This window comes from Hipposideros armiger, unplaced genomic scaffold (assembly GCF_001890085.2).
Source record: "Hipposideros armiger isolate ML-2016 unplaced genomic scaffold, ASM189008v1 scaffold_675, whole genome shotgun sequence".
Lineage (NCBI taxonomy): Eukaryota > Metazoa > Chordata > Mammalia > Chiroptera > Hipposideridae > Hipposideros > Hipposideros armiger.
The window spans coordinates 763585-775061 of NW_017732025.1; the positions used below are offsets into that span (position 1 = coordinate 763585).

An 11477-nucleotide genomic window follows, 5' to 3' on the forward strand; every position below is an offset into this window, starting at 1 on the left:
TATTTTTTTCTTTTGAAAGCTAAAATTTAATCAAAGGACAGTGGTAAAAGATTTCAGAGAAATGTCTGGGACTAATCTCAAATTGCTCTATGCTTTTTATTTATCACCATAATCTTGGTCACCCCACCCCCACCCCACATCCAAGACTTAGGGGCACCTTTCGTAAGGCACACACATGGTGTTGTTGGTGAGTGCCTGGAGGATTCTGTGCTTAGTAACTCTGTTGTGAGGATGCCCACAGGCCGTGGGAGGTGGCAGTTCCACCTGCTTCAGGTAACAAAATCAATGGCGATGACTAAGTTACAGTAGAAGTATCTCTCAATCTCTGAGCTCTTCCTGTGTTCTGACACATCTCTTTTTCTTCAGAGGAAATAGGGACAAGCTCAGGCAATGGTCCGTGAGGAAGGAACCCTCTTTTATTGTTTAACTCATTCATTCCCAAACTGTCATGAAGAAACTGGAGTCCACAATGACTGAAAATACAAATAAGCTCAAGAAACATTTGGACATATATTTAAGTGACACCCACAGTCAGTTGTTAAGGTGAAGTCAAGAAGTTGAGGGCCAGTTCCTAAACTTTAAGGCAGATTTTACGGAGGGTACTACCAAGTTCTCCTTCAAAAGAATGGCCTGTAGAGACGGACACTCGGCTTTACCTTAACAGCTCTGTGTCCTTGCACCTGTTACTGACTCAAGCTAAGCCTGTTTTCTTGTTGTTTAAATAAAAATACCCTACAGGGTTGCATTTATATATCTAATGTTTATAAACATTAGATGAGGTCACTAACTCATCTATATATACTAACTGCCTAGTCTCTGGTAGGCAAAACCCAGACCCCATAGATAAAATTATCCCGACGGCTTCCCAATGCCGAGGCCAAGTGTCAGCTGGCATTAATCTTCAGGCATGGCATTTTATACATGGCTGATTTTATACATGGCACTTAAGTACATGACCCCTGAGCTAGGGCAACCCCATTATCTTATAGATGTGGAAACCAAGACAAAATATCTCATGGCTCCCCACTGCCTGTAGGCAATTCTATGACAAGAAAAGCCATTTCAGTGCTTTCTTAGATGGTCCCTGGGGCCCCAGTGCGAGTCAGAATGTTGTCTGGATGAATCTTTTAAACCACATCGTCTATTGGGTTGTCGGAAAAGTCATGGCACATTTTTACAATGAAAAACATAGAAAAAAATACGTCATGACTTTTCCGACAACCCAATATATGCCATTTATCAAAAAATTTCTAACTAGAGTTCATCTAGTCTAAAGAATACAAAATATTCTCTAGAGAATAAGGCTAGGTCATTCTATGTTAATTGTAGTAAAAGTGAAGGTAAGGGTGGTGCTTAGCAGTAGGTAATTGCAATTTATTAAGCACTTACTATATACCAGGCATCCTGCTGAGCACTAAACATGTCTTATGTCTTATTTTATATTATCAACCCAACTGCCAGAATCCTCCTTTACACTTAATTTTTGGAACTGCAAAAAGCTAGCACAAATAAATGGCTTCCATCTCTCTGTAGGATCTACCTGAGTGCTCACATACTGGGCAAATCAAATCCTTTCTAAATTCTAAATGTGGTATGTGGGGTTTTAAATGGGCAATGAAGAGAGACAGGTATCTTTGGAAATAAAACACAAGATGTGGAGGTTAATTCCTAATCCCTTGAGTCTGGTGCCAACCATTTGATAGTGACTTATCATTAATACATCTCCTATTGCTCAATCATGTCTAGAAGATGGATTACAGGGTGGAGTGGGAGAGGTGCCTTCCGGTCCATTCCAATGAAATGTTTCTGTGTTATCACAAAACAAGAAGTTCTATAAGGTAAAGGGGTTACAAATGCCTGGCTTCCTATGGACAGACGCCAGGTGGAAGAAATAAACAGATATCGTTCCCACTGGATACAGATGCCCTAAAAAACAAAAGTGTTTCCTATCATGCTGCCAAGGTAATGCCAGCTGTTTACGAAATAAATTTAGGGGGAAAAGAAAGAGGGAGACTGAATAGTGTTTGGGGAGTGAGTCAAGTAGAAATTCTGTTGATAAAATATAAACTCCTACAACTGAGTCAACTGGCTGCCCTGGTTCTAAAACAAATGGAAGTCTAGCCAATTAAATTAAACCTGACAATCAAATGGCACCCAGAGTGCTATTTCCTGATATTTCAGGAGAGGCTGGGAGTAACCGTGCTGGAGCAGGACAGTTTGCTGGAGACATTCAGTGTGGAGACCACAATGAGCAGGGCCCAGACATTGTCTTCTTTTGTTTTCCTACAATTAACTTAGGTGGCATTTTAACATTGTTTGAATCAATCGCCAACAGTTTAAAACTAAAAGGCTTCACATAAAAATCCATATTTCTAGTGGCTCTTTATAAAATGAGACAACAACAAACACTGGGCCTACATTTTCACCTACCAACCACTCAGCGCTCCCATAGTTGGTCTCTACCCTCCCCATGGTTCCGCAAAGCCAAGGCCAGATGTCAGCTAGTACGAATCCTTGAAATGGCATTTTGTTACCGGCTGACCCTTGTGAGCCCTTCAGTGTATGTCTCCTGAGCTGAGGCAACCCAACATTATCTTATAGATGAGGAAACCAAGGCAAAGCTTCATATGGCCCATAGCACTGCCTGTAGGGCAGAGGCCTGATGCCACCACAGACAAAGTCATTTGCAGAAAGTCCCAGCTGAGCTGACCTCTCTTGCCAGTTCACCAAAGGAGTCCTATGGTCCAGCCATGCCAGGTAGACCCTCATTATGCATAGTCGAGGCGTGGTTCCCTCTGTCTCAAATGCCCTTCCCTGTATCAGATTCCTGACCATCCTTTCAGACTCAGGTTAGTTCCATCTTCATTCCCCAGGTAGAGAAGTGTCCACAGCACGTTGTACCCACTTCAGCAACGTACTGTAGAGTCCTCAAAGGGAAGGTCAATGTTAAAGTCCTTTTGTATGTCACCAGTGCCTACCACAGTGGCATGACATATCGTGAGCTCTGAATAAATCTGGGGTTCAGAGAGGAAAAATAATCTGTCCTCAGATACTTAGGTAATTGTACTCGTAATATACAGTTGGAAAAAACCAGGTTAAAAGTATACCCAGCCCATGAGGATCACTCAGACTGATGAAACATCCAAAACCTTATCTCAGGGGTACACGCAGTTCCCACCAGACCAAGCCTTACTCTAGAAGTGGGAGCTGCCTGATCAATGTGGCTTGTGAAGTGTCAGAAGGACCTCAGAGGTCCCAGATAGCTTCCCCATAAGCCTACCAAGGTGCCAAAAAGTCCACTAGGTATAAATATATCTGCATTAAGACTTTTTGTGTTAAAACACACACCCCTTGCCTTCTCCTCTTTCAAAAGCCAGCACATTAGGCAATTCTCAGAGGTCAGCACAGCTTCAGTGAACTTATCAACTATTTTTCTATGTGATGCATTTATCCTGGAATACCTGGGTAAGTTGTGATAGAGTTAAATAAAGGTAAATTTCCAGTAGAGGAGACAGGCCTGAACATCTGAAGTAAGAGATGGGGAGTAGGCAGTATAGCACAGTGGTTAAGCACAAGGCCAGTTGGATTCAAGATGCCTGATCCAATTCTGCTACCTGGTAGGTGAGTGCCCTTTGGCTAGTCGCTTACCTACTGTGCCTTTATTTCCTCATTTAGATAGAAAATGGTGTTGACAAGAGGATCTGCCTCAATGGGGCACTGGAGAATTAAATGAGTCAATTTATAGTAGACATTCAAAACAGTGCTGACGTAGAGTGAGCCCTATATTCCTAAGTATTTGCTTCTGTCATTATTAGGAGAGGATGGCATGAGATTCAGCCCTAAAAAGGACTGCTCCAGTTTTACTTCTTGCTATCACTTTTTCCCCAATTTACTGATGAAGGATATAAGGTCTCGAGAGGATGAGAGGTTTACGGAAGGCTACAAGGCTAGTGGATGGCAGAACTAGGGCTTCTTATCCAGGGGTTCCCCGCTCCCCGCCCCCCCCCTACTAACCCCGGAACTTATTGATGAGAAAGAGAGGAAGGGGTGGTGGGAGACTAAGAAATATCAAGAGTGAGCTCTAGCATCTCTACCTTTTAGGGATAATGGGACAAGGCCTTTTGGGACTTCTCTCCAGAGTCAATGCCATGTCCCAGCTCTCGGGTGGGCTGGATGTCTGAGCAAACGCCGCCCTCTGACACACACACACACACACACACACACACACACACACACACACACACACACACACGCACCGCGCGCCTGGGCGTACCCTCTAAGTCTGGCACAGCGCCGCAATTCGCTGGCCAGCTGGGAGGACTAGTCAACAGTGGGGTGGACGGGTAAAGTGACACAATCGGGTCGCGGCACCCTTCGCGCCAGCCTCCCACGCAGCGCGGGACTGCCCTCGGCCTTCGCAGGGGTGTGAGAGGGGGATGGGCGGTGGCGGTGTGCCTAGGGACCGCGTGCCAGGTCGCCACACCGCCTGGGGACCGGCGGCCTGAAGCCTGGGCGCGGGTACTTTTCAGCAACGCGGCGGCCCGGTGGTTGCGGGGCCGGCTGCTAGGACCGCCGCCGCCGCTGCCCCTCGGAGTTGGATGACGGAGTCTTGAAAGACTTTCACCAAATATGGGCTAGGGCTGGAAACGTCCTGCGCCGCGCGCCGCCGGAAACCTCGAGTCCTGGCAACCGCGGCGACTTGGGGCGCGCGGGCCAGGCAGCCGGCAGGGGGCGGCGGGCAGCAGGCGGCCGAGCGCGTCCCGGTGCTCTGGCCCCGTGCCCTATGCCCTCGCGTCGGCCACCCAGTTCCCGCCGCCATCCCGGCTTCCTCTGACTCTCCCTGCGATCACTCCACCGGGTGGGACTCAGAGGTTGGAGAGGTGTGGAGAGAAAAAGGGTGGCGAGGGGCACCACCTTAAAACTGGACTTTCTCAGTCACCATAAATTGTTCTATTTATTAAGGTGGTATACAAAGTGGCGTTGTGAGCCTAGGTGTGCAGGTACTCACCTAACTATGAGGACACACGAACATGCAAACAGCTATCACAGGCAGTGGTTCTCAGGGTTTGATTCCCCACACCACCAGCAGTATCCTCACCTAGGGATTTGTTAGAACTGTAACTAATAAGAAATTTTGGGATGGGACCCAGCAATCGGTCTTTAACCAGACTTCCAGGTGATTCGGAGACACACGTTTGAAAACCACTGTTCCAGGACTAGGAAACCGGAGTCGCCAGGTTTAAGGTGATTATTATTCTCAGTTGCCGCCAAGACAGTGAACCCTTCTTTGGGTGACCTAAAATTGCCTGGCAGCAGCGGGCGAGAAACGTCCCCATTGCTCAGCCCAAAGCCAGGAGCTGCAGAAGACAAGCAGTCCCTTCTCCGTGCTTTGCAGCCCAAGGAAACAAGGCAGCCCGTTATTCCCTCCTGGGGCACCCGTATAGGGAGAGAGGGAGGAAACAGAGTGAAAGAGCCATGCAGAATTAGCACCCGAAGCAACACTTACCCATAAATATTTGCACATTTCCCCTCCAATCTGTCAACGTGAACTGATCTGCAGCTCTCAGAGGAGGCGAGAAGGCGACGGGACGTCTGAGGTTTCTGGACTGTCGTTGGGCAGGGCATGAAGAGCTGCCGTTCCTCTCCCCTGATGCCATGGTTTACTAGCAGGCACGCCAGGACATAGTGTATAGAAAGGCTGTGCACATAGGTTACTCCAATCTCTCCCTCTCCCCCACCTCCTGGCCCTGTTTGCTACAGCTCCCCAAACCCCCCTCCCACAAGACATTGCCTGCTTTTAAATGGGCAGTTGATGGTAGGGTTCTCCGTTTCTCCCCTGGTGCAAAATCATCCTCCAAGCTTCCCTAGTTAAAGTCCAGAAACAAACCCACTCACTCTTGTTAGAAAACTTTAATCTGATTTTTAAAGGAATTCCAGGAATGGGGTGTATTTGAATGCTATGCAGTAAAATGAATCCCTTTGCCTGACCCCCCACTCCCTCTTCCACACACACTTCAATAAAGGAACAAGGTATATACACAGGCCAGTTGGATCATCCACTGTGATTTTATTTTAAATCATGATAGACAGATTGCGTGAAAAACAAGGAATTCCAAAGAATTTCCTGCTCTGGGAACAGAAGTTAAGTCTATATTTAACAACATTTGAAGCTGTCAAGAATGCTTTGTGGTTGGATAACAGGCAGAAAAATGTTAAAAACGCAAGCTACTGCTATACCCAAATATGGAAATATTGTTACGTCTGGTGTCTGATTCACCATCTGGAAATACTTACAACCATGAAGTCAAATAGAAAAGACACCACAACAGAAGCCAGGAACGCTCCTCTGCATCCATTCTCTCTTACCACCTCCTCCACCCTGTACTGCCCTTACTCACCCTGTCCCCTGTCATTTCATTAAGCAGGAAACAATAATGAAACCCTAATACAAGAAAAACCATTTTTCTAAACAATAATTGACAGATTGGCCTGGGTACAATATAGGGCCCAGACTTTCCTCACTTTATTTGCACAAAACCTGATAATCTATTGTCTTGAAAAGTAAGTTCCCCACTCCAAGTCTTAGAGATCCCACGCCCTCTAGTAAAAGCCTTAGACTTATGAAAATACACTTTAGAATGAATGAAACTTAACTCTTTCCTATCGGTTCTCTTCATTGGAGAGTGTTTTCATTGCAATAGCTTCTCACTGTGCTTGTCAGAGTTATTCACAGAAAAGTCATCACTGAAGGCCTTCTAAAGCAAAACTGCTAAATTATGAAGACTGAACAGCCCTACACACTAAAAAGGACAAAAGAACCATGCAATTCTTCTTCTAAAACACATTTAAAAGGGAGGCTAGCCTAATTACTTGTGTAGGTTTTTAACAAAACATACATAAGATATTTTAGAAACTTAGAGGGAAAGTTTATCAATCACACTAACGATATTAATGCTATTAAATTGCTTTGTAGGGGCGTCTTCTACTGAGTGTATTGCAGGTAGAATAGGATCTTAAAACCTGCTAAATTTTTATTAAAGATCATTACATCCTAAATCTCTTATATCTTTTTTTCTTTTTGAGAGAAAAGCATTGCAATTCACTTGAAATGGCAGGTTTCTAAGAGGGCCCAAGGAAAGGAATTAAAAATCCCGCAACACTTTCAGCTTTAAGGAGTCTGCTTTTTCCAGAGATCCGTTGGGCACAATGGTACTAGAATCTGGCTTGACCTTGAAGTATATACAGGTGATGATCTCAGTACAAATCACTCCACGGTAGTCCCCTGCGCTTCTGGCTGGAGGCTTAGCTGTGCATCGCCTCCCGCCCGCGGAGGTTGGCTGGAAGCGCTTACCCGGTCTCCCGCATCCGTGAGGAAGTGTAAGTCAGCCACCAGAGAGCTCCCTGCGTTCGTTTCCTCTCGGACTTCCAGCCAGTGGGCTGGAACTAAAGTGGGAACCTCCAAAAACAAACAAGTACGACATACCAAAAAGGGGGGATGGGGTACGGAAGGGGGAAGACCTCTCTGCCTGGGAACCTGCCAGACAAGAGGGAAGTTGATTTTCCCCCTTTCTCATTCATAAGTGTCACTGCGGGTATTAATTTGCAATACACTTAACTTGGCGAATAAACACCTTGCCAAAGCTTTGGGGCTTGATCCGAGTATGCCTCTACGAAGTCCACAAGTAGATTCCTGGCTCAGAGACACACCCCTTCCCATTCGCTTCAGTAGATAACTCGACTCTCACCTTGATTGTAAAACAAGCAAACAGCTGCCTTCCTGGGTGAGGGCTTCCAAGGCTGCTCGGTCAACTCGGCATCACCAAACAAAACGACTTTTGTTCCTCCCTCTCAGGTCCTCCCACCCTCCCAGTTCAGGCAAAGTTCTGACCTCGGCCCCTCGCCCCTTCCACCACCATCACCACCATCACGCCAAAAAGAGCCCTCCCCAATACAAGTCGTTATTTAAAGTGGAAAAACGGAAGATTGTTTTCTTGGATCCAGGACCAAAAAAAAAAAAAAAAAAGAAAGAAAGAAAGGAAGGTGCAACTGAGCCAGGGGAGGCGCTTGGCAGTAGCCCGCGCCAAGCAGCATTCCAGAGATGTTTGAGAATTCTGGAACGCGCAGAGCGAGCAGACAGAGCCTACGTCACTGCACGCAGCCGGCCCATAAAAAGGCGGGCTCTGCGCGCTGGGGCAGACCGCGAGCGAGAGCGCCCCCGAGCAGTACCCGCGCCCTCCGCTCACTCCTCGGGAAGGACCTCGACAGAAGGACTCCCGCAGCCCTCTCGCCGCTCCGGCCCTCGCCTCCCTGCCACCCGGCCCACTGAACCCGCCGTCCCGACCCAGCCTCGCCGGGCCTGTCCGCTGCGTACCGGTGTGTTGGCGTCTTTGCTTCCGCGCTCGCCCGACTCCTCCTGCGCGCCACAATGAGCTCCCGCACGGCCAGGACCCTCGCAGTCGCCGTCACCCTGCTCCACTTAGCCACGCTGGTGAGTTTTGCCACGGCTTCTGCGTCCGCTCTCCCAATCCCTTCCCCTTTCGCCAGATTGCCCACGGCAGAAAAAAACTAAAGAGATCGGGGGCGTTTCGAGGTAGCCCTTTGAGTACCCCCTAAAGATGTGTCTGGGGCCTCCTGGCGGACGCAGCCCTGCCCGAGGTGGTCCGGCAGGACGGAATCAGAGTCCCCTCTGCCGACAGGGTCAGAGACCCCCGTCCCTTCCCAGGGAGCGCCTCCTGCGCCCGGCGCCGAGTCTCACACGAGTCTTCTCCCCCCTCCAGGCGCTTTCCACCTGCCCCGCCGCCTGCCACTGCCCCCTGGAGGCGCCCAAGTGCGCCCCGGGAGTCGGGCTGGTCCGGGACGGCTGCGGCTGCTGTAAGGTCTGCGCCAAGCAGCTCAACGAGGACTGCAGCAAAACGCAGCCCTGCGACCACACCAAGGGGCTGGAATGCAATTTCGGCGCCAGCTCCACCGCTCTGAAGGGGATCTGCAGAGGTAAGATGCTTGTGGTTTGGCCCCTTTAAAAAAATAATAGTCCCCGTAGTCCAGAAGTTTAGTAATTTTGAGACCATGTATGGTGATGCTTTGTTGTTGGTAGCTTGGCAGAAAGGCACATGATTTCAGCAGTCTGGAATGCAATTCAGTGTGTCTGGGCCCAACGAAAAGCGCATACGGAAAAGTGATTCCTGACTAACTTATTGTTCTGGTCTGGAGTCTCCGGGGAATTGTAGGGAACTTTACCATAAATTGAATTTAACAGCAGAAAATATGTATGCGTTTCAGGCCATGATTTGGAATCTTAACTTTATCCTCTTCTCCCTTTCTCTTTTGGTGCTCTTTGCAGCTCAGTCAGAAGGCAGACCCTGTGAATATAACTCCAGAATCTACCAGAATGGAGAAAGTTTCCAGCCCAACTGTAAACATCAGTGCACATGTATTGATGGTGCCGTGGGCTGCATTCCTCTGTGCCCCCAAGAACTCTCTCTCCCCAACTTGGGCTGTCCCAACCCCCGGCTCATCAAAGTTACCGGGCAGTGCTGTGAGGAGTGGGTCTGTGACGAGGATGGCGCCAAGGACCCCATGGAGGACAGGGATGACCTCCTGGGCAAGGGGCCCACATTTGATGCCTCAGAGGTGGAGTTAACGAGAAACAATGAATTAATTGCATTTGGAAAAGGTGGCTCCCTGAAGCAGCTCCCTGGTAAGTTAAGATTGAGCCCCTAAGACATGGTACTGAAATATGTTTCTAGTTTGAAACTTTATAAAATGAGTACTTGAATCTGTTTGTGTCAGTATGCCTCTGAGAAATCTTTCCTCTTGTTTATCTCTTTAGTCTTTGGAACGGAACCTCGCATCCTATACAACCCTTCTTTACATGGCCAGAAATGTATCGTTCAAACAACTTCATGGTCCCAGTGCTCGAAGACCTGTGGAACTGGTATTTCCACGCGAGTTACCAATGACAACCCTGAATGCCGCCTGGTGAAAGAAACCCGGATTTGTGAAGTGCGGCCTTGTGGACAGCCGATGTACAGCATCCTGAAAGTAAGTTCTTGTGGTGGCAGGCAGACTGTTCCTGGGCAGCTGGGTGAGGTGTGAACCTCTCTTCCAAGGAAGAGAAACATTGCCCCTAACTTTCCTTCTCTCCTCTTTCTTACAGAAGGGCAAGAAATGCAGCAAGACCAAGAAATCCCCCGAACCAGTCACGTTTACTTACGCTGGATGTTCAAGTGTGAAGAAATACCGGCCCAAGTACTGTGGTTCCTGTGTGGACGGCCGCTGCTGCACACCCCAGCAGACCAGGACTGTGAAGATGCGGTTCCGCTGCGAAGATGGGGAGATGTTCTCCAAGAATGTCATGATGATCCAGTCCTGCAAATGCAACTACAACTGCCCACATGCAAATGAGGCTGCGTTTCCCTTCTACAGGCTGTTCAATGACATTCACAAATTTAGGGACTAAGTGCTACCTGGGTTTCCAGCACAAGGGTGGACACACAGGGGAGAAGAGTGCCAGAATCACGGAGACATGGGTGGGGGTGGCGGGGGTGAAGGGACTCATTGTAGAAGGGATGCATTGCTCATTGTTGAGTAGTATTAAGGTATTTCGAAACTGCCAGGTGTGCTGGTGCAGACGGACACTAATGCAACTGCGATGGAGAATACTTTGCTTCATAATACTGGAGCACATGTTACTGCTTCATTTTGGAGCTTGTGGTGTTGATGACGTTCTGTTTTCTGTTTGTAAATTATTTGGTAAGCGTATTTTTCTCTAGGCTTTTTCCCTTTTTGTTCTGCCATTGTAAAAGATAATAAGATTAGTTGGACGGTTAAAGCCTTCATCCTTTGACAGAAGTAAATGGGAGGGGGTTCCATCCCTTTCCGAAGGTGACACTCTGTGAGTGTCTGTGAGAGGCAGCTATCTGCACTCTAAACTGCAAACAGAAATCAGGTGTTTTTAAGACTGAATGTTTTTATTTATCAAAATGTAGCTTTCGGGGAGGGTGGGGAAATGTAATACTGGAATAATTTGTAAATGATTTTAATTTTATATTCAGTGAGAAGAATTTATTTATGGAATTAATCATTTAATAAAGAAATATTTACCTAATATCTGAGTGTATGGCATTCGGTATTTTTAGAGACTGTCCAGAGTCATTGGGAACAATCTAGATTATCCATTCAGTCATTCAAACAGGATTTAATGAGTGCCTGCTTTGTGTCAGGATCTGTTCTAGGTGCTTGGGACAGAGCAGGGAAATAACCTACAAAAATGAGACAATGCTTCCTTTTATATCTTCAGTAGAGAAAAATCTTTGCACTTAAAGTAATCTGTATCAAAAAAAAAAATGTATTGAACACCAAGCATTGTGAGAGGCACAAGAAGGAATCTGAAGCCAAGTTTGTGATTTAAATAATAATGCTTTATTTTTATGAGAAATCAAAGCCTATGGGTCTCCATCACCCAATCACGGTAAGGT

At 47.3% G+C, this 11477-nt stretch overlaps 1 protein-coding gene and 1 long non-coding RNA gene across 3 annotated transcripts in view; one reads left to right on the forward strand and one right to left on the reverse strand.

Annotated features, from left to right (window-relative positions):
* Nucleotides 1-5695, reverse strand: part of LOC109372898 (uncharacterized) — a 76658-nt gene extending 70963 nt beyond the window's left edge. For both annotated transcript variants that reach the window (XR_002122120.1, XR_002122119.1), the window contains exon 1: nt 5507-5695. This is a non-coding gene — a long non-coding RNA (uncharacterized LOC109372898). The remainder of the gene's footprint in view (nt 1-5506) is intronic.
* Nucleotides 5696-8174: 2479 nt separating this feature from the next.
* Nucleotides 8175-11109, forward strand: CCN1 (cellular communication network factor 1). Its single transcript, XM_019626405.1, has 5 exons — nt 8175-8488; nt 8778-8991; nt 9341-9697; nt 9830-10041; nt 10157-11109. The coding sequence occupies exons 1-5, from the start codon at nt 8426-8428 to the stop codon at nt 10457-10459; spliced, it is 1149 nt and encodes a 382-aa protein (XP_019481950.1). The 5' UTR covers nt 8175-8425; the 3' UTR covers nt 10460-11109.
* Nucleotides 11110-11477: the final 368 nt, after the last annotated feature.